This window comes from Ostrea edulis, chromosome 6, assembly GCF_947568905.1.
Source record: "Ostrea edulis chromosome 6, xbOstEdul1.1, whole genome shotgun sequence".
Classification (NCBI taxonomy): Eukaryota; Metazoa; Mollusca; class Bivalvia; order Ostreida; family Ostreidae; genus Ostrea; species Ostrea edulis.
In genome coordinates, this window is record NC_079169.1 from 45,168,115 (window position 1) to 45,191,956 (window position 23,842).

General features: G+C 33.9%; 1 protein-coding gene across 44 annotated transcripts in view; it reads right to left on the reverse strand.

Annotated features, from left to right (window-relative positions):
* LOC125683889 (CLIP-associating protein 1-like) overlaps positions 1–23,842 on the reverse strand; it is a 94,650-nt gene that overhangs the window by 31,651 nt on the left and 39,157 nt on the right. For 7 of the 44 annotated variants that reach the window (XM_048925391.2, XM_048925402.2, XM_048925404.2 and 4 more), the window contains 20 exons: positions 23,484–23,576; positions 21,967–22,112; positions 21,639–21,774; positions 20,323–20,393; positions 16,366–16,503; positions 16,011–16,211; positions 14,793–14,851; positions 14,616–14,648; positions 13,978–14,016; positions 13,079–13,252; positions 10,012–10,104; positions 9,381–9,536; positions 8,789–8,916; positions 7,774–7,884; positions 7,428–7,448; positions 6,610–6,663; positions 5,401–5,504; positions 4,604–4,667; positions 4,259–4,422; positions 3,886–3,964 (listed from right to left, as the gene is read on the reverse strand). In XM_048925391.2, the coding sequence (XP_048781348.2) occupies positions 3,886–3,964; positions 4,259–4,422; positions 4,604–4,667; positions 5,401–5,504; positions 6,610–6,663; positions 7,428–7,448; positions 7,774–7,884; positions 8,789–8,916; positions 9,381–9,536; positions 10,012–10,104; positions 13,079–13,252; positions 13,978–14,016; positions 14,616–14,648; positions 14,793–14,851; positions 16,011–16,211; positions 16,366–16,503; positions 20,323–20,393; positions 21,639–21,774; positions 21,967–22,112; positions 23,484–23,576 (2,064 nt within the window). Of the gene's footprint in view, positions 1–3,885; positions 3,965–4,258; positions 4,423–4,603; positions 4,668–5,400; positions 5,505–6,181; positions 6,242–6,609; positions 6,664–6,929; positions 6,975–7,079; positions 7,110–7,427; positions 7,449–7,773; positions 7,885–8,788; positions 8,917–9,380; positions 9,537–10,011; positions 10,105–13,078; positions 13,253–13,977; positions 14,017–14,615; positions 14,649–14,792; positions 14,852–16,010; positions 16,212–16,365; positions 16,504–20,322; positions 20,394–21,638; positions 21,775–21,966; positions 22,113–23,483; positions 23,577–23,842 lie in introns of all 44 variants that reach the window. The other 37 variants (XM_056139687.1, XM_048925408.2, XM_048925406.2 and 34 more) reach the window with 28 other exon arrangements.

A 23,842-nucleotide genomic window follows, 5' to 3' on the forward strand; every position in this document is an offset into this window, starting at 1 on the left:
TTGTTATCTCCAGTACATGTACAAAACACATTAATATCAGTGCAGTCCTGAAGAACGTTTACACAATCAATTATCAAATTATTTATTTTCAACATAAACTTCCAATCATTAAACTGCTTAAATTCAATTAGAGGTGAAACTCCTGACAAAATCACATTAAAGTCAAGATTTTTATGAATTAAAAATGGATTGGTAAAATTCCTTCCATTCACCATCATGCTTGTTTAATTAGAATTTCTATCACCATAGAAACAACAAAAGATCAGCTAATTTCTCTTCTACCTCTGTTTCTTATTGCTCAAATATGTACTTTTTAAATGATTCATTTCACTGGTAAATTTCATTTCAATTGGATGTGTATACTAAGTAGATTCAGAGCACACAATATTCAAGGAACAAGAAGTGGGCATATTAATGAGTACTACTAATTTTTTAAAAGTCATAAAATCTTTCAAGCACACTGGAACTTAGAAAGTAGGAGAGGAATACAAAAAATTACCTTTGGCTAAGTTGGCAAAAAATTAACGAAAAAGAAAACGGATTAAAGACCAGGTTCATTCTCATACATATCATAAATCTCTGCATTCAGCATTTCTCATGCAAAAGAAATTTGATTCTATAAAAATGTCAGAGACCAGGCCATCCTTAAAAAATTGTATGTTTGTTGTAACGCGACCGACCCACTCAAAACACCGCGACTCAATTTTTTAATGGCTACTTTGAAAGCTGTTTTTTTTTTTTTTTTTTGATCGAGATCCGAGATTCCAAAAAAAAAAATTCAACATGGTGGACAAGTCCATGGTCACATTTACTGTGACTGTCAATTTAAAGCAATATATGCTGTAACTGACGGTAAATGAATTGAAAAATAAAAGAACAAATTGAATAATTGTGATTGAATATTCTTCATAAACCTGTTGTATCAGTAGATAAATATGTCAATTCATGAATTATTGTCTTCATGACAGTAATTCCTGCTCATCATCTCCAATGTGCATTGACCTCGGAGGCCATCAGTTGCTGCCAACCCACACACTGATTCTACATATCATGCGTGTCCATATGATTAATTAGTGTTTTAACAGACTTTGACAAAAAATTAAAATGATACCCACTGTAAGGGACTTGGATTACCAGCAGTGCCAATTGCAAGTTAAAACTATAGGCCTAGCAGAAATGCATTTGACGTTTTAATGCAGTCACCAAGTATCTAAAAAGTGCCTAACTTTTTGGTTGACAAACAACAATTCACAGGTTTTCAAAATGGAAGACATATAAACATTTAAATATAGTCATAGATAACTTTATTTCAGTATCTGTTGAAGATCGACTGGGACTGACAAATAATTACACTAGCAATGTATAATAGCAATGCCTTTCCATATTGCCCATATATACCTACATGTATATATTCATAAAGTCTGAATGCTGTCCGTGTCTTGTGTACCTTAGTGTGTAACAGTAGGCACATTCAAAGTGAGATTTAGTATAATTATGTTATACCTATAAACTACAATACACACAAAATACATATAATGTATCACGATACAAATAAGGGCTGTTCCATTAAAACATATGAGGTACCCGGGGACGGCAATTAAAAAAAAATCTATGGGTGCTTGTCATTGGTAGAAAATTGCATATATGGTGGGTACCTACTGCCAGAAAACTGCATCTGTGGGTAGTTGTTTTGATAAAATCTTTATTTTTTACCGAAACTGAGAGGAATGCAACAAGAGAAGGGAAGGGTTGAAAGTAGAATGTGAAACAAACGCCGTTTTCTGCCTTCATTTTATCTCGGTCGATGAGGTTCCGCGATCCGGTTATCGTTTCCAGTTTGACTCTAAAATTATAGCGACCAGAAATTGGGATTATCTCCCTTGTCCAAAATGGAAAACGAAACGTGCTCGTGTTCCATTGAAACGGTTTTTGATTTTTTCTAGCTGCAATAATGTAGCCCTATCCAATTTTTTTTATTCTGACGTTTTCGGGATGAGGCTACAATTCCATAGGATCTCCGTAATGGTGCAAAATAATTTTATGAATAACCGATAATAAACTCTGCACTGTGTATTAGTCCCACATGTTGTTTACACCAAAAGGAGTACCAACTTTGTGCTCGGGCATGTCTAATAAAGGTGTTTTTCATTAAATATATTGTACAGCATGCAAAATTCTTCGTCTGCTCCGCCATGCTTGTTATCGCGAAATCTCGTAGGTGGATCTAATGAAAAAGCTAAACATTGACAATCGGCGCGAAAATGTAGTTACTTGAGCCACTTCGACAAAGAAAGGAAAATCATATTGTTGCAGAAAGAATTTACACTCTGCTGTTCGGTTTTTAACTTGATATTAAATTCAAACCTTTTCAATACCGACGAAATAGCTTTCGCTTCCATACTTGTCCATTAATGTAAATACTACTTTATATGACATATGCAAATGACTTGACAATCGGAAGTTGAAACTTCAGTACATCAAACATGGCGCATAAATATGAATCGAGAAATTGGAATTTATCGAAATTGTTGAAAACGGTAGAATAGAGCCTCACAAATATTAAGTTGCAGATTGTAAATTTATATATTGACTAAGAAACATAGAATATCATTTTATTTATGTATAGAGACACATTTTCTTGTTTTTTAATACTCAAAATACTAGCCAATTTTAAAACTTTTAATAGTTGTTTTTGAACATTTACAATACTAGACTTTTTATGAACAGGTAAACTTATAAAATTAATTTAGTCCATCATGTTTAAGAAAGACAGTCTTGATAAAATAAATTGATGGTTCTATGATCAAGCTTCATTGATGGCCAGTTATTTGAATGGTGATGTAACACCCAAGATACTCTTCTCTTTACTATCATGCTTGGGAACATCTGAAAATAGACCTCTATTCAGGGGTTATAAATAGTCATTCATACATATTGAATTTAAAGAAAAAGTGTATTTCAAATTTATTTCACTTCTATGGGTGGTGCCGCACAATCTAAAATTGCTTCTGTGAGTGGTCCCTCATTACATTTTTATGCTTCTATGGGTGGTTACCCAAATTTTAAAGTGCCTTCCCTGGGTACCTCATATGTTTTAATGGAACAGCCCTAAGGAATAACTCTTGTTTAGGTTTAGATCACATGGTAATTGACATAAACATTGGTGAAAGCACTATGTGGGCCAATCGCTTTATCAACTCGTTACGCTCCCAAACTAGACAGTTGTTACAATGTATTTAATTTTTTTTAGTAAGTTCTATTATTAATTTTTTATTGACTAATGGTAAAATTTGTCTAATATGTCTAACCTTCGGCTGAAAGCTAGCTTGAGTGACGTCACATTGGCACGAGAGAATGGTGATTCAAGACACCATAAACCCATTGTCTACTTGGTAGTGTTATATAGAACAGAATGTAAATATAAATATATACCAGTACCTGTTTATCGCAATATATTTACATTCTGCATTGAAAACTTGACTCCAGTTCAGTTCTTGAAGTAAAGTTATTAGTTTTGAAATCTTTAATGTGTTGTCCTAGTGTACATCGCAATTTTGCTCATTTACAAATCAATATAGTAAGTGATTTTCAAAAAAAAGAAAAAGAAAAAAGCCTACCTACCTACCCACACTGAAAAATCTGAGTCGCATTACAGCAAACATACAATTTTTTAAGGATGGCCCCATCTTCAATATTATGCACAAACTATGCATATTAGAATATGTAATGATGTGCTAGTAATTGTAAATAGGAATTAAAACAATTAATGCTGTCACAGGTATACGAATGACTACAAAATGATGATGAGCTTAACACATTAATGTAAATGATAATGGGAAAGATTAATTACTAGTAAAGGAAACTTTTCTGCATGTACATACACACCTTTAAACTTGCTGATTGTGTTTGATCTACGATGTACTTTGACAGAGCAATAAACTGTTGCTCAGCGGGAAAATTTTCTCTGAAAACAAATTCTTCACATGTTATTTTGAAAACCTCTCTCAATTGACTTTTATATATTTTGAGATTAATAAATGTCATATTACTTAAATGTTACAGATTACATGTTTAACAAGAGCATAACATACATACTCCAATATCAGTTGAAATATTGAGACTTAAATACTGCTACATGAGGAATGACCTCTGACACCAAGGCCTACTTATTTTCCATAATACTAATAGATCTACTATAAAATAAACTTCTGATTTCACAAATAATATAAATCAAGACATACACAGCTGTGCGACTTACCGAAGGGCATCCAGTGCCCGCTGCACCCGATTCTGCACAGAACCCAGCATGTCTTGGCCAGACTTGTTCAGTAGACGGGTTAAAAATGGAAACATTTGATTGGTCAAGTCTTGATTATGAACTTGAATTAAATCAACTAATGTATCTAAAAATAAACTTAAAACCTGCAAAAAACAGTAAAAATTCATAAGAACAGCTTTCAGCAAAACACAAATATTACAAGATTTTATACTATAACATTCAGTTTTCCATTCCTTTGAAACAGATCCTAAAGTAACCAGAAATGATTAAAACCTCGTTTAAACAGTAGCACACAGACAGATCATACCTCGTCGAATAACTTACTTTGCTCTGTGGATCGTGGAACATTCTATTAAAAACTTCACACACTTTCTGCAATTCCACCCGACTGAAAGAAACATACAAAAAGTTCAGTACTAATCTTGATAGCAACAGCTTTACACATTTCGTTATAACAAGATATGCATGTGAAACACAAATGTCACCAGCAGTAGCACAGCTACAGATCGACACTGTCTATGACATGTCCCATTGGAAAGTCCATGTCACAAAAATTCCACCAACTGTTCAGAAGTAATAGAGGAATGCCAAGTTAAACAATACCCAACACATCACCTACAGAAAGGCATAAAATTCCATCTACTGTTCAGAAGTAGTGGTACCAATAGAAAGGCCTTGTCAACATGGCAACACAAAATATTAAAACCCTCTCCTTGTAGATCAGAAGTTACAAGATGTTCAAGTTTTTGATAAGTGGGTCAACATTAAGGTCCTAGGATCAACTACAATAGCACCATTGAAAAGTTTGTCACAAGGATATACTAAGTTATTTACTTTATAACATAAAAGCCAACATACTTACACTTCAAAAGTTATGAGCAGTTACTTGCCATAGACAGAAAAAAAACCTAAATTCCCCATAAATCGAAATATAAACGATACTATTATCATTCTTCAGCAGTATTCTTTTGCAATATTTACAACCTTGAGTTATGCTTGCATATACAAATGTGAAAACTTCATTTACTATGAATTCATAGACATGAAGTTTTGCTTGAACATGTCACATTTACATTTGAAAACTTTTCTTCTGCTTGTACATGTACATTTGTAAACCATACCTTAAAAAGCGACCACTCCTCAAGAGATTCTGTAATGCTATTAGTCCCTCCTTTCTGTCACCATGGGAACCACTTCCTAACAGAGCAATGATTTCCGTTGTATCCTAAAAAGATTTTGGAAATTGAAAACATAATAGTACTAAAATAAACCTGTTCATCTAATAAACCACTTCTTTGAAGATTTAAAATTTAAATCAATGCTTTATCATAATTTTAAAAAATAAGAATAATCATCAGAAACTGTCATTTCATAATTTTATTACAATTGACTATTATCAGACATTGAAATATAATGTGATATATTTACAGTTTATATCAACGAATGCATAATGTTTTCAGTTAACATGCAAAATCAAGATTACACATTACTCTCCAGAACTTTGAAAACCAGTAAATAAGATTGTAATTAAAGTATGAAATATACACAATCATAAAATAAAACATTGAAAACTTTCAAAAACAGATATCAAACACAAAATGCACAATCAATCTAATACTTTGTTTAGACAAACAGAAAACCAAACAAAACTCCAAAAAGCTGTTATCTTGCATATGTTAACCTTTTTAATGAAAACTTATTTTCATAAATATAACAAACATTTACTTTGAACTTGTTAGAGAGGGGCAACAACTACTTAATTTGATTTCCAAAGACTTTAATAAAACAAAAACATATTTAAAACTGGAACCAAACTAAAAACACAATAAAAATTTGGTGTAAAAATTAAATTCAAGAAGCCTAAATAAAACTGCTGAACATTATTTTGCTAGGAGCCATTACCTTCGGGACATGAGTACTCTCCACCATTGAAGGTGAACAGATTGAATCCTTACTCGTAGACTATACCAAGGAATCAGAGCATTCATTATACTAATTAAAATCTGTTTCATGCAAAACCTACACAAGTCTAACTAATCATTGCAAAGCAAAAATATTGCTAATATCTTGATATTTTACCAAACATATCTCCATAGCAAAAGTACAAGCTAAATAAAAACAAATATTACTACCACAACATTTTAAATCAAATCCACTGAAATACACTAATGCAAATCATCCAAATATTTCCATACTTTGGACAACACTATAAAATTAATAAACTGTATACATAAAACAAAAATTACGGTGCAATATTTCTGGAGATTGCAATAAAAATGAAAGTGAGCACTACCGCAGCATTACATCAGGTTGTTATGGATACGTGATACCTGTGTTGGGGTTGGCAGACGATAATACCATTTATCAAAATCAGTTGATGAGGCCTTTAGCAGCAGAAGAAAAAAAGCCAATCAAAAAGCCATATTTTCAACAGATTCAATTCAGTCAAATTAAATGTATAAAAAGGAAAAATAAAAATCTGCTAGAGTGCAACCAAAGATTTCATTGAAGAACTGAAAATGGCAATCAAGAGTGGCAAGGAACACAACTGATGAAGGTTATGGTGTTAGGTTAAAAGTGCTGAATTGTAGTGATAAAAATGGGGGACTGTCCATGCTGTGACATTTATTTCAGAAGCATGCCTATTTACCCAATAGGGTGGGACAGATTTTCTGAATGTATCCTGGAAACCATGCTTGAGGAAATGGGAAAATTTTGGTTCCCATCAACAATACACTGGTATAAGTTCAGAGCAGATCCAGAATTTTGTACAAAAAGTGGATTATTATCCATATTTTACCTGTGTTCTAATTTTTCTTTTGAAGCGACTCTGTGTAAAATACTTGCAATTCACTAGATATAAAACTTTTACATATATCTTTTTTCCTCTAATGGGAAATTACATCTCTGACTTAAAATATTGCTTTACAGAATATATCAATTTATTTCTTCAAAAAATGCTCATATCAATATACAATGTTTTTCAAATTCACAAATGTCATTCCCTTGCCCCTGCCCCCATCAATACATGATGTGACACTAAGCCCTCCTTTAGTTAGATTACTGCACACATTCACACACTTGTTAATAGTGAAAAAAACCAGTGACATTTCTTCCATAATGTGTGTCATGCCATGAGTGCTAATACCTGGTATCCCCATAAATAATACTGAAATGGACCACACAAGAAGAAATTGCTAAAGACACCGAGAAACTGAAAATCAGCTTGAAGGCACTACTGGGCAAATTGTTCAGCCCTGATCTATATACTAATATATAGATCCAGGAGTGTGAGACAACAAGAATGCAGTAGTTGTGAGAAATCTGACAGAGGCTACACAAAATGATGTCTACATGTTGCATGTTTTACAATCAAAATCAAGCAAAATTTCTTCAATTCTTTTAATTAAGAAAATTTAAGAATTTTAGTGATCAATGATATTTATAGCATTTTACAAACTTTCTTCTGAATTCATTGCCTTTGAAGTACACACCTCTGATGTTTGTCCAATTGACCGGTAGGATCTCTCCGAGCAAACACTAGACGTTTCACTTGCAGCATCATCTGAGTCATAATCATAGCGTCGCCTGTTGGGTCCTCTTTGCTAAACAAGAACATTCAATGCATATGAATATTTGATGGCTAAATGACAATCTGCTACTCATAAAACATGAATATGGTAAATATCGAATCAACCTATCTAATGCTTATGTTTAAAAAAAATTACATCTAAATGGTTCATAAGGAAGTGGATAAGAATAAAGGGGGGATAACTCGGATATCTACCACACATTCCAAGAAATGAGCGGGCTCAGCCTCTAGACCTCATGACTGGTACCTTTATTATTTAGACATTTTAAGTGAATAAACGAGATCACTAATATGTTAAATACAAATCAATTAAAACAAATGAAGTACAATTAACTATATAATTACTTTCAATCAATTTTACTAGGTCTGCTGAAAATAACCAATATGTAAAATGGTGGGAAAAATCTGAATGTGCAATGCTTAAAATTGGATTGGCAAAGTGGTAATTTCATCAACTATATCTTCACAATGAATGGCCTGTATCCACGTTTTCCATAACATCTGCTATATTTACACCAGTAAAACTTACATTTGCTATGATACCTATGCCCTATTGACCTCATCACAGTGCTAAAAATAGCTGTTAAAGTCTTCGCCCTATCTACCAAATTGACCAATCTAAGGATTTCTGGCTAAAATTATGCCTTTCATCATAGTATACTTTACATCGACCCAAATTCCAATATCACTGTAGTGAAAGTAAATGATTTTTCTTTTCACTTCTCTGAAATTGTTTCTTTGCACAATTTTCAAGAATTTCTAACAATGTAATTTCGTTTTTTCTTTCACATATATACAATTTTTTTGGGTCTAATCCCCCCATTTGCAAAAAGCACACCTCATAGATCATGTTATTTTTCAAGAACCATTTAACATCCTATAAACCTCTAGATTCATCATCTAGGATATCCATTTACCAGAGCATCCGTTAGTGCCTCCTCTACATCAGACCCCTGTCGGAGAGTGCGCTGAGCCATCACACCAGCCTTCCTTTTACTGGCAGATGCTGGCAAGGTCTTTCCTCCACTTGGTCTTCTTTCTCTCCCTACAATATCAAATGATAACTAGAACTGTACTAACAGGACTAATACCCCCTTTAGGGCACATTGGAGAGTGGGAAATAGTGAATTTGTGCTCACTGAAGAATAAATGGTTTTCAAGATGTACTCCAGACCATGACAACATAACATTACATTCCTCCTTGCAAATGGAAAAAATATACATTAAACGTCCTTGAATATTCGAAAATCTCATATCAAAATAGCAGGTTCATAACTTCATATTCATATAAGATCATGTCTACAGACAGATGGACAAGGTGATTCAAGTATAATAACCAGTATATAAATTCTCAGAAATACCACAATAGACATTAAGCACCATTATATTCATTAACACTGAACAGTTATACAAGATATTTGTTGACTGAACCTGATTATAACATTTTATATAACATTATTGTTCTACACAGGAACAAACTTTTTTCACAAACCTAAGTTTAGATATTACCTGGCTGCATGTGTAGGCGATTTGGACTACCCTCTCTGCTGGTTCCCTGACTACGTGTGACCCCTGACCTCCTTTGTGACCTTGGGGTCATAGGATCTTTCTGGGTGTGCGTTAAGTAACTAATCCTAGAAGTTGGGGAGCCTGACCTACTATTAGCTGTAATATAAATTATAATCCATGTATGACTTGTCAACTCTTTGTCCTTGTATCTGCTGCTCAGGCCTCTGTTCATAAAATCCACACAATACACTTGATGCATAAACTTCAATTCAAACATTCCATTAGAATTCCTGTCTATGAATTGTGGGAAAAACTCAATGCAAAAATGAAGAATATTAGGAAATGAGGAAAAACATGAGACAACTTATCAAAAAAGCATGGAAGCTATGAGCTTAAAGCCAGGAACACAAACATAAAAGCAAGCTCACTACAATTTGAAGTTAAATGACACAATTATTGCAGCCTCAATGTCAATATGGCACCTAGCCCTAAAACTATATTTAACAAGCTTCAATAACATAAATTATATATCACTGATCATGTGTAGTTAATAATTTTCTAGTCAAAAACACTCATGTTTCTTTCTCCCACACACGAAAGTGGAGAGGCAATCCTTGTTCATCATACTTACGCTGAGATTGGGAGCTAACATTTTTGCTGCGGGGCCGACTATTACGGTCCAAGGTGCCAAGATTTTGGTGAGTTGAACTACTGCGATGTCGAGCTGAAAGTAACAAGCAATTTGCACCACTATGATACAGCCATACAATAGAGAGAGAAAGGGGAAGCAACTGGGTCAGCCCTATCCCACAATACCTGACAACAAGTCACCTACAGAATGAAATGACTGAATAGGATTCATTATGATAGTTTCACGCATATTCTGTATGAAAAATGTAGTCTTTCATTCTATATAAAAACTATATATTTTCAATATTTATAATTACTACCAGCACATGCTAGATAAAGAGAAATTTGAAGTTATGTTTGAAACATACCAATATATCTGTAGCTATGAAACTTTATAATGTGAATATGAGTATTGAATGTACCACAGTTTTCGCATACACCATGAGTTTTCACATGCTTGTGTACATACATACACCACACATAAAAAAGCAAGACATCTTCTTAGCACATTCTCCGATTACATGTAAGAAAAGGTTATCATAGTTAAGGAATAACAGACACCACAGACAAATATTTTCATGTATCTTTACAAAATGTACCCTAATGCACATATTTTGAAATCTGTGTCGCTCTCATCTCAAGCACCTTTTCTTTGGAGTATCCATCTGAACATTACCTACAGGCATCAAATGTAAATATGACCTTGTTGCCTTTAGACATTGACCTTTCTTGTCCCAGGTATGTCAGGTAACTGAACATGTAAATACATAATGCCATGATTCATACCCATAACACACAATGAATATGAATGATGAAAATGTGATGAAGTTACAAGACTCCCCCAAAGCAAATGAACCTGTATGTAACTTCTTGTGTCTGAGCAAACTGTCAGAAAATGAGGTTTCCAAATCCAAGTTGAAACACATTGAGATAATGGTATCTCTTACAGTGACAATTACAAAACCACAGCTTTATTGACAATACCAAAACTCTCATTTGTTCAAACCAAGTCCAAAAGTGGCAATTCTCTACACTCCTTATTAGACCTGTTAGAAAGACCGGATTACCCTTCACAGCTTCCACAAAATCCTCCTCGGACTCTTCCTCCTCACCAGAGAAAAACCCTTCCTCAATGTCATCCCAGTCCAGTCCTCGAGGAGGGATTTCTACTACATACGGAAACACTGCAAATCGGACACGTTTCTTTCGATCACAGGTTCCCATATTCAATAAATCAATTCTTTTCTTCTGATTATCACTAGTCAGTCTCATTTCCTGTCATCCATTCACTTGCAGTTGTTTCTTATGTGCTATTTTCATTCCAACTCTCTCCCACTCTTTGCATGTTCAAACTTATTTTGTAATCTTTTAAATTTGTGTCCATTGCATATCCATAAAGCTTGCATATATCACATACCATTACAGACAAGTATACCTTTTCTTCTAATCACCAAGTTTACCCTAGGCGACAGTGAATTGTCCTTATATTAAGAAGTTCTTTATGCATACACACATACAGGCACAACCTTGTCATCCCTCCCTCCAGAGTAATACCCCAGGTTACAAGATTTCTAAAAAACAACCAAGTCCTCCATGCATGGTAATCACCATTCACTGAGAGCTCTCTAAAGATCACAGGACACTGACTCTCCCCTAATCCTTGCTAATCTCTTTAATCTAACAATACACAAGGCTTTGTTGGCATCATGGACCATTACACTGTCCACTACCTGTACTATCTTGAATCATTCCCCACTGACCAAGCTCTGGACATGTTTATGTCATGATGTGTGGGCGTGTAAAGTCAGTCAGAAGAGTCTCACAGCTCCTATACTCAGCTCTGGTGGTCAACAAAAACTGTTCATTTCTTGATTTTCAAATAAAGATTTCATACCAAATTAACACATTCCAAAGTCTAAACATATTCAGTTTTTGCTAACTGTTTTCCCTCAAAGTTTAAAAAACAATTCTTCCATCCAGAGACTTATGATGTTTTGTATGGGTCCACAGCCACACTGTGACATTTATGACCAATTTACACTGTGTGTGAAATAAAATACAGGACAACAGATACATAACTGAAGTGCTAGACCATCACTAATTTCTGTTTTGACCTATAAGGCACATTTATCACTTTTCTTCCGTTAATGCTCAGCAATGTTTATTAAGCTTTTAATCTGTTTAAATAGCTTTTACCTCACAATGACTTCCCCAACATAATTTTTTGGTCTTTGATATACCTGGTTATAATACTTAAATATTTTCTAGTTCCATTAGTAAAAGCAAATACTGATTTCCATTATCAGTATGAAATAGATCAGATTTTCTAAAATTAAGTAAACATGAAATTTAATTTTCGATTTGTATAGAAGAACGGAAAATACCAAATAAATATGTACTTCCGAGACTGCTGTGATACTGATCTTTAATTGCTTGATCCTGTTTTCATATACTTCAATGTCTTTTGAAGAGCTGCCATCGGGTTAAGTTAAAATAAGTTAAAGCTCTTAGCGAATTTAATGTGTCATGTTTATATGTCATTCCTAGATTTTTCATTTGGCTCTCCCAGAGAGAAAACAAAAACAACTTTTAATTCTCGTGATATTTATAATTAATCTTAAATTGTGAAATAAGTTAAGACCATCCTTAAAAACAACAACAACAGAATCTCTCAATTTAAATTTCTAATTCAAAAAGAATAGAATGTTTGTACCTTTAAACCAAATGAAATGAGTGTAAATGGAACTAGCCTGTGTGTAATTTAATAATAACAAATTAACCTCCATTGGATGCTTATTTAAACATGACCAACCATGCAGGGTGAATTAGATTTCTGAGAGCACAAGAATTTATACTCTCCATGCATATAACACAATTTCCCAAAACCATTTCGGTATTTCCTTCTCTGTTCAAAATCATGCAAGATAAAATTTGATCACATCCCTTCATGAAAATGAGCTGAATTGATCCCACCCATGACATGCAGTTGACAGATGACACACCCCTTTTGGATTGACTGATAGCCATGACACACCTATAGCTAGAGACAGAACACACAGAGTTCTTACGCAGTGAGTATGTGGCTCCCGGCATCATTCTAGCAGCAGCCGCCATTTGAGGCGACCGCCGTTTTGGAGTGGTGTAACTGGAATAGGATGGGCTCATCCCATTTGCTAGATCAACAGCACTACTAGAGCGGATTATGCGGTCTTTAACGGACTTACTTAAAGTTTTGTCTAAATCTGCAAGAGGTCATGAAAGCAACTCAAGAAACAATACTGACACGGAATAAGAAATAAACTAAAATTATATATATACTACATGAATATGTACAATATTGCTTTGCATATTAATTATTAATCATGCAGAACTTTTCCCAATACTTAATTCAAAATCTTAGTACCATTACAAATGTTATCAAGTTAATTTCTCATATAAAGTGGACTGATAAGCACAAATCAAGATTGTCAAATTTTCCAACTCTCACGTTCACGTGCTGTAGCTACATGCTAATATAAATTCAGCTAATACTGATACACCTTAGTATCAGTTCAATCAATTAAAACATTGATTTTCCAGTCTTGTCTAATACAAGTATACCTACTATGCAAAAGTTTCCGATATCGGAAACTAAGATTTACTTAAAATAAAACCTTATCAAAAATAAAAATTCATCAATAGGAATAATAATCAAATAAAACTTTACAAAAACAATCAATTTAAAAAATGGTACCATGATTTAGAGTTTGCAAAGTACAAGTTTTAAATGTTACATCTGAAAATTAACAAAATGTGCCTCTACTTGATGCCATATAATGCTTCTACGGTTTTTGTATTCAGCCTTCTACTGTGAAGATTAATGTCCCCTGCCCTTCTATTGCTAGTACTTCACTACACACCACACATTGTGACAAGCAGCGCGTCTAAGTCACAATACCCCATGTGACAGGTCATGTGACTCTCTTACCTGCACCATGGTGACGTGCAGCACCATCAACATCCAAGTCTGGATGTGAGATAAAAAAAAATATATCATGCAAAAAAGGTGTTCACAACATTCAGTGATGAGAACGGATTGCCAATATGTGTACTTCATTACATTTCATCACCTTTCAACTTTTTTTCGGTTTTGCTTCTGAAGTACAAAAATATAATTGAGTGCAGAATGCTTTGCAATTTAATTCAATTTTGCTCCAGCAAAATGAAATGTAATGAAATAAAAAAAATAAACATGAGGAAAAAAAAAAAGAAAGTAGAAAAATCAGTCTAATTCTATAGATTATTTAGTGACTTCACTAAATTTTTAAATTCTTTCAAATTCCATGCAGCACTTCTGACTGTTGGAAGATACCAGGCAGTGAACATATCATGCATTCTGTGTATGCTCTGATTATTTCGAGTCTTTCTATTTCTTACATTTGCACAACAATATATATTTAACATATCAACTAAAAATTCTATCTTTTTTCACTTTTGATAATAAAAGGGAATTTAAAGTACTGATTTAAAATCACAACATCAATCATATAGGCCAACAAAAAAAACCAGCTACTGTGAAAACTGACACAGTTTACACTTAAAAATGCATGCATAGGGAAATTTTACCTTTTGAAAATTTAAGAGAATGTGACCTAATTTCTGCAAGGTAATGAAAATAAATATGGTTACGCTGCAATGTTTTTTCCAATTGATTATAAAGAGGAATATTCCTCTAACATCTCTGATGGCAGGGGTTATATATGGAGTTACTGCCCTTTACAATTAAAGAAAAAACCCACATACCTGCACCTGTATCACTACGAGCTGAGCTGAATTGAGAGTGCTTCTTCTTCCCGATACGACTAATAACATACCAAAAAGAAAAACCAATGATTTAATCAAAGTTCATAATTATATCATATCATCAAAGTCCATGTAATGGAAGTTGTTGTACAGGTGACTCTCGATGGCTTGAACTTTGATCTCTCGAAGTGAAATCATGGTCCCGATTTTTCTCTCTATATAACAAAGCAAATTTACTATCGATCTCTCGAACGTTCGATCTCTCAAAGTGAAGTTGGGTCCCGTAAAACATATTTCATTGTTTTTCACTCTCGATCTCTCGAAGTGGTGGTAGCGTATATACCCACCGTTACCCAAGCATGTAATAATTTCAACTTGGGCCTTACCTGGATTTTGTTGAATGCCAGAGGGGTAATTAGGTGTTTACATAGTTGAAACATCCCCTGTGCTTCTTTGTGGAGGTGACACACTTGAGTATATAATTGGCTAATTGGTCAGTTTACACCTTGCACTGGGGTTTTGTGTAATGATGATTAAAATTATATATAACCCTGCTATGAATAAAATCCAAAATTTGTTTTGACGTGACGAGAGGGCAAGTTTTAAACATAATTTAGAGATTTACAGACTCTTAAATTTCTCGAGTTTGTTCTTTGTATAAAGTTACCCTAAAACATCGTTTTACACATTCGTTAGAATTTTTGCTTTGGGTAAAGTGACATAACATTATGTTCTGTTTAGTTAGCAATAGTAAAGCTTCATCGGAACTTGGTTTTGTAGGCCTATCTAAGCATGATTAAAGAACAAATAAATACATAAACTTTGAAATGTTTTTATTAATGCAAAATAAGGTTTTTTTATTTTGATATCAAACTACCTGACGAATATGAAGGAAAACATGTCAAAACGATATCATATGATCTTGTGTGTAAACATTTCTGGTTACTGTAAAATCTTAACCACACCGGCGGACCTTCAATTTCCGAATTTCGATCTCTTGATTTCTCGAAGTTTTATCAAGGTCCCTTGAACTTCGAGTTATCGAGAGTCACCTGTACTATCCTTTGAAATCTTGTAAAACTGCTAAGCATATCACATTTCAAAGTACATAGTTTTCACATATCTTTTGTTAATTTCCAAAAGCATTACCATAATGTATTGACACCAGTTGGTTTCACTGTATCTTTATCATGGGCTGAATCTCATTCATAAACTCACCCTAATGTACTTGAATCGAAGCCTGTACTCCTATCCTGGCTAACAGACCGAGGCCGTTGTTTTCCTGTGTGGTCACTGTTTACCGAATTACTAGAAGAACCACTACACTGATCCTGTAATAATTTTTGTTCTCTTGGCTCTAAAGAGTTCATTAACATATTTGCCTGTTCTCTAAAATGATCTGCAAATCCCCAGTAAGACCTGAAATAATGAAGTGAAATTGTAGACTGCTGGCTGAAAATCTTGTGCAAGTTAAATTTGTATCAAATTGTGTTTGACATTAAGATCAAAAAGTAAACAAGAAATGTTGTAGGAGCATGTATATGCCCCACATGTAAACTATAATTTGACTTACCTCCTGGCAACCAACCTAGCCTCCGAGTCAGCATCAGATATCCCCCTCTTTATGCTGTCCTGAAGAAGTGCAATATGTTTCTCTAAACAATGGGTACTCCAGTTTTGTAATGCTATTTGTAACAATTCAAAACACTGCCTGAAAATGAAAGAAAGAATTAGTCATATATGAAATAAAATATGTTCCTGTGTGTACCATAATGACTATAGGTGTTGTATTAAACATAACCACTATAGGTGGCGTATTAAACATAATGACTATAGGTGTTGTATTAAACATAATGACTATAGGTGGCGTATCAAACATTATGACTATAGGTGGCGTATCAAACATTATGACTATAGGTGGCGTATTAAACATTATGACTATAGGTGGCGTATTAAACATTATGACTATCGGTGGCGTATCAAACATTATGACTATCGGTGGCGTATTAAACATTATGACTATCGGTGGCATATTAAACATTATGACTATCGGTGGCATATTAAACATTATGGCTATCGGTGGCATATTAAACATGGAGCCACAGAAGAAGTGTTTCTCCTGTGGTCACAGAATTTACATCATTTTTGAACAGCACTTGTGCAGGTATTTTGTTTAGCCATTTTGCAATTTCTTCAACAAGCCCAAATTAATAATCAAGTAATGGAAACAAGTAATTCAGACAATATGTATAGATAATGAAAATGAAATGCACTATCTGATATTATCAATGGGAGATTTCTATGTAAAGCTCCTCAGAGAGTTGAACAAAGTTAGAAGTTAAAGCCTTCAATGCACTAGTCTGTGCCAAAATAGAGCATTAGAGATGCTTCATCACACCATCTTGCCACTCAATAATAATAATCAGTGCTCCAAGTTGTGAGTAAAATGGTTGCATTTGCGACAAGAAAATCGATTTTGCGACTAGTGATTATAATTAAGTTGCATTTTCGCAAGTGGAGAAAAATTGGGCATCCAGTAAAATTTTATAATCGGGATCAGAAGTCTGAATAAATATTTGTCAGTCTCGGTAAAAGCAGCGTTTGAAAGCAATCAAGATGGCGGGAAAATAAGGGTTAGAGCACTTTGGAGTTATCCGTAATAAAAAGTAGAAGCCTCATCCTAGTACATGTAAATTCAAGAATCACATGGAGAAAGTTCTGCATCTAAAGATGACGTAGCTGTCTAAAGAAAAATGCAAAAGTAAAGGAAGAACCCCAGTCCTGAAATGGTTGAAGGAACTTTCGTGGTTGATATACAGAGATGGCAAAATGTTTTGCAGAATTTGTGAGGCCAATCAGCCAGCAACGTCCACCATTTCTGGACACCCATTGTCCGATTTTGCCACGACTGGGTGTACATCTTACAAACGTGGAAGTGTGACTATTCACGGTAACAGTAAGAGTTATGTCTTTGTCAGTGACTGCATTATTAGCAGTAAGTCGAGTGGGGCAACTGTTGCTGCTAATTTTCACAGACAATTACAAGCTCGGGATGTAGTGTTCTTATTAATGCTGGTACTGATTGTTCAGCAAGATCCAACAAAAGTAGCTCTTATTCGCATAAGCAGTGAAGGCCCACTTATTGAAGACTTTAAAGTAAATCCTTGTGTGGAACGCTGGGTTTTCTTTCCCAGAAGCGTACTGTAAAATATACAGGATGGCCCAATGCAATACAACTTTTGCCAGAGTAAATACTTTACTTGTTAGCATCCAGCATGTTTCACAGCACATTTCTATTCAGTTTAAAATAAAACAAACAAAACGCATACATGGGTGTTGATTTTTTTCTTGAAAGATATTCAAATTTGTTATTTTTAAAGTCAGACATACATATAACAACATACATAAGCTATATACTAGCTATTTACCGACTTACATGGATGTTTATAACAATATACATAAGCTATATACTAGCTATTTACCGACTTACATGGATGTTTATAACAATATACATAAGCTATATACTAGCTATTTACCGACTTACATGGATGTTTATAACAATATACATAAGCTATATACTAGCTATTTACCGACTTACATGGATGTTTATAACAATATACATAAGCTATATACTAGCTATTTACCAGACCTGTGATTCTTCCGTCGGAAGACAAAATCTCCCGAATTTGAGCCCCCCTTCCGTTCCTTCCGTTAAAATGTAAAATCTTCCGTCATCTCAAATTTTCAACAACAAAAATTTTCTGAGCGCTATTTTTCGATATTGATAAGGAAAAACCCCGAGACAATCGAAAGTCGTCTTTTGAATTATGTATTTTCCGATCGAGCTCGAGCTTCGCGATATTTGTGTAACTGAAAGTGTTTCCGGTCAAAACAAACCTCACAATTTCGTGTTTAATTCCATTTATTTCATAAGTATTTGTTGTTTATTTCACCTCAGCATTTGAGATACAGGTATATTGACGGTATATTTACCCGTCCATTCTTTTTCAGTTTTTTTTTATCCCGGGATATTCATTAAAGTTTAATATATTTATACTTTGAATTTTCGTTCAGCTGACTTGCATTTTCTGTTGTTACTTTGCAACTTGTTTTATAAAATCATTCCATCTGGTTTACCATAAGTGTGTTGCACTTACCGAAAGTGAACATTTGTTATTGTTTGGTACGCTAACTAAATTTCATTCCAGTTTTCTAGTTTCATATTACCCTTTTAATTCAAACTAGGAATAGAATAGCAAAATTTCCCCTGTGTTTCACTTGTTCATTCAGAACAACCCTCCTGTTTTTATTATAAATCAGTTCAGCTTATTCTACTTTGCTTGTAATTCTGAATTAAGCATTCTGGAAGACTTCGTAGCCATTGGTAATGTATTGATTATACAAATATTTTAGTGTGATAATTGTTATAACTTGTTATCTCTGTAATAAATATATAAATATAACAAGTTTTTTTCCATTTAATTGTGGTTTTTAAGGTATTGACTTAAGAATTATCAATGTTCTTAACACAAAAAAGGATTTATCAATGTTCTCAACACAAAAAGGATCTGATGATTATGAACTCAGACACTTGTAACACAAAAAAAAACAACTACTAGTAGCATGATTTCATTACCCAATGAACACACAAAAACGGTAAAAAAATGTCGATAAAAAATCTCCAGTTATCAGACCAAAACTCCAGCTGAAAATTTTCAAATCTCCAGTTGTGGCATGACAGTTCTGTCACAGGTATGATTTACCGACTTACATGGATGTTTATAACAATATACATAAGCTATATACTAGCTATTTACCGACTTACATGGATGTTTATAACAACATACATAAGCTATATACTAGCTATTTACCGACTTACATGGATGTTTATAACAACATACATAAGCTATATACTAGCTATTTACCGACTTACATGGATGTTTATAACAACATACATAAGCTATATACTAGCTATTTACCGACTTACATGGATGTTTATAACAACATACATAAGCTATATACTAGCTATTTACCGACTTACATGGATGTTGGTGCGAGGAGGTAATTATATAGCGCTAGGGATAATTTTGTGGAAGAAAATCCATATGTTTGTAGCAATATCAAATGTACTTATTGTCCAAAATCTTACATAGTTTTTATCCTACTACCAATACAAAATAAAGTTTACACAAACTAATGCAAGTCTGATTTATAAACTCCTTAAACTACTAGTTTAATGGTTTTCACATTGGTCATATTAATAACAGTGATACAACACTGCAATTTTGTTTGGATCTCCAGCTGAATCGCCTGCTGCTGCTATTTTGACCTTGTGGAACAAAAACTTAATTTGGAGCTCTATGTCAACTACCAAACTCGACATAAAAAAATGTATCAAACCTAACATCCGAGACAGGAATCAAACATTGAACCGAGCGTATTGAACAGTATTGATACTTCCGAGAATCCTTTGAGCCCTAAAACACAATAGTACTCCTTGTCAGACAGACACAGCGGATGGTGAGCTTACCTTCTTATGACACTGGATTTGGATGTTAAGTTATTGGTAAGGATAGGTATAAGGCGAGATGACTGGGTATACTGCAATGGAGAAAACACATACTTATTGCTAAAACCGGAGAACACATATTTATTGCTAAACACGGAGAACACATATTTATTGCTAAAAAAGGAGAACACATATTTATTGTTAAACACGGAGCACACATATTTATTGTTAAAACCGGAGAACACATATTTATTGTTAAACACGGAGAACACATATTTATTGCTAAACACGGAGAACACATATTTATTGCTAAAACCGGAGAACACATATTTATTGTTAAACACGGAGCACACATATTTATTGTTAAACACGGAGAACACATATTTATTGCTAAAAACTTGTATCAACAAGATGTGTCTGTAAAACACTAATGATCCGTATGGCAGCAAAATACTTAAGGTATCCAAAAAAAGTCTTGTCACAAGGAATACATATGTGAAATATGAAAACCCTATGAATGGTCTATCACCATCCATTTGAAAGTTATGGCCAAGGTTAAAAGTTTTTGCAAACAAAGAGACAAACAGACCAAAACCTATATGCCCCTAAAACTCCAATTAAGGGGCATAAAAACAGGTTTAATCATCCACTGAATCATTTACAATACACTTTCTGTTAAAATTTCCAAAAATGTAAAACAATGCTATTGTCATAACAGTTTAAAAATAGCCTCCAAGTTTATTATGTGCTTATACAGTGAGCTGTCCATGATCACACAATCAGAATTTACACAATCTTAACAAGTCAGACAATCAACTTCCTGCAACCTCCAGTCTGTATTGTCCACAGAAAAACATGAAATTCCAAGATGATCAAAATGACAGTGAGGAAAGATGTTAAGGTCAGTGGATGCTCAAGAAATGTAGAGAATGAAGATCTATATCATAAAGTTTTCTTAATACTGTAAGCCAATCATAAATACATTAAAAAAATCTATATCATAGTTTTCTTCCCACTGTAAACCAATTATAAATACATCAAAAATTAATTGAGTTTCGGCACAAATATATGGAGTCATAATCAGAATGCAAGAATTAGCAAAGATAAAAGGGGAAAATTCATAACATTTATGCATTTCAGCAAAAATAAAAGCCTGTATGAACTGTTTCTCAAATTTCCTTAATAATCTTTTTCTAGTATCAACTGTCCTAATTCCAAGCAGCGATCATTGGGAAAATGTCTGGCCATTCCTTAAATACCAGATAATGTGGCACTTCAAGCTCTGTGAGAGAGCCCCCCCCCCCCCCCCCCCCCCCCTATTTTGTAGCCATTGTTACCTGTATGATGAAATGTATACAGGTGATTCCAGATGAGGCCATGACCTTGGCACTGTTAGGGATGAGGTTAATTAGGTGAGGGAGGAGGATCTCCGCTAGAGGTTCAAATCGTGATCCCATCTGCTGAGAAAGAAACCTACAAAATACATAAAAAAATATTCATACATTCATTAAACAGAATTTTTTCATATATTGTTTTAACAGCTGGAACTGAATTTGATATTTTCCTACTGAATTCAGGAAATATGAAGAGATTAATATCAGGATATTTTAAATGGGAACAAGTTACCTTTTAATGACACAGTCTCAGAGTAAAAGAAAAGCTTACGCTAGTGTGATACAGGTCTCACGGACAATCTGGGACCTTAGATCCTTGACAGCAGATACTAGACTTATATCCAGAGATCGGATACTCTGTTGAAAATCATCATACTCCATACCACCGGCAACTATCACAGCTCGAATAGTCTTCACCTGAAAATTCAATTTGAATCTATCACTCAATGTAATATTATCATATTCATACATTTAAATGGAATTTTTGATGAGACCCAAATTTATCGATTTTTCCATAAAAATGGATATATATATCTAGCCACACCTAATCTTAGCGACTTTATATTTCCAGGAAAGATTACCATTACCTCCGAAATGGAATAAATTGTTAGCGATATTCAATTTCAGTAATCAGTGAATCTCATTACTCTCGTTAATAAAAAATCCTCCCCAACATTTCTGCTTATACCATATTTGATATCATCACATGTAAACATCTTTAATAGTACACAGCCTTCTTTTTATCTCTAATGAGATCATATTTCCGTTATTTCTTTAGTACCTGTTCATTACTCATCAAACACCCTTGTCCCTACAAGCTGCAATAATATAGCCCTTTCTGGGGTTTTTATTCCGACGTTTTTGGGAGAGGGCAAAGTATTTTTATGAATAACCTGGTAAAAACTGTGTATTTGTCTCCAATGTTGTTTACACCAAACAGAGTACCAACTTTGTGCTTGGACATGTCTAATAAAGGTATTTTTCATTTAATATCATGTACAACAAGGAAAAATATTTACGTCTGCTCCGTCATGCTTAATATAACGAGATCTCGTAGGTGGATCTAATGAACAATCAGCGCGAAAATGTAGTTACTCGAGCCATTCCAACAAAGAAAGGAAAATCATATGGTGGCAGATTTTTTTTATACTCTACAGTTAATTTTTAAACTTGATATCAAATCTAAACCTTATCAATACTGATGAAACTGCTTTCTCCTCCGTACATGGCCATTGATGTGAACACTACCTTATATGGGCATATGCAAATAATTTGACAACCGGACGTTGAAACTTCAGTACATCAAACATTGTGCACAAATATGAATCGAGAAATTGGATTATACTGAAATTGTTAAAAACGGTAGTATAGAGCCTCATAAATCGTAAGTTGCAGGTTGTAAATTTATATATTGACTAAGAAACATAAAATATAATTTTTATTTATGTAAAGAAAACCAGCAAACGTTAAAAATGATTGAAAATGTGGGAGTGATTGCACCATTATGGAGATCCTAAGGAGTTGTATCGGAGAAGGCTACATTATTGCAGCTACCTTGTCCCTGTCATTTGTTTTACATGAAATATAACATTCATCCATTGTAATCAGCAGAATCCTCTTACAATCTAATTGCTTTCTGTATCATATTCTATCTCATCATATGATTATGATGATTCAACATTTTATCGTTTGTGTGTGTGTGTGTATGTCTCTTTCATTCATATCTTCATTTGGTCTACTTGGATTAAAACACTGATCCAAGAGATCAACTACACACATTGTACGTACCGCTTCATTTCGCTTCTCCCAGTCTTTGCTGGTGTCACCTAAAATGGACTGGACTTTGGACAGGTGGTCCTGAACATCTCTAGAGGAATAGATCTATAACCAAGGCATATAATATTCATAAAAAATTATCAACCTCTTCTAGATATTAGTGACCTTGAAATTTCAAAATTTACGTCATGTAAATGTTCTATTTTCAGTTGAGATTTTCACAGTACTTTCTAGAATACACATACATGTAAATGATCAGAAGACAGTCTTCTTTAATTAGTAACACTTTCTTTATTCAATAAATGTGCACAGAAAGCAAAAATATGAACAAAATGCACTAATTTGATCTGGACCCTTTTATTTACATAATA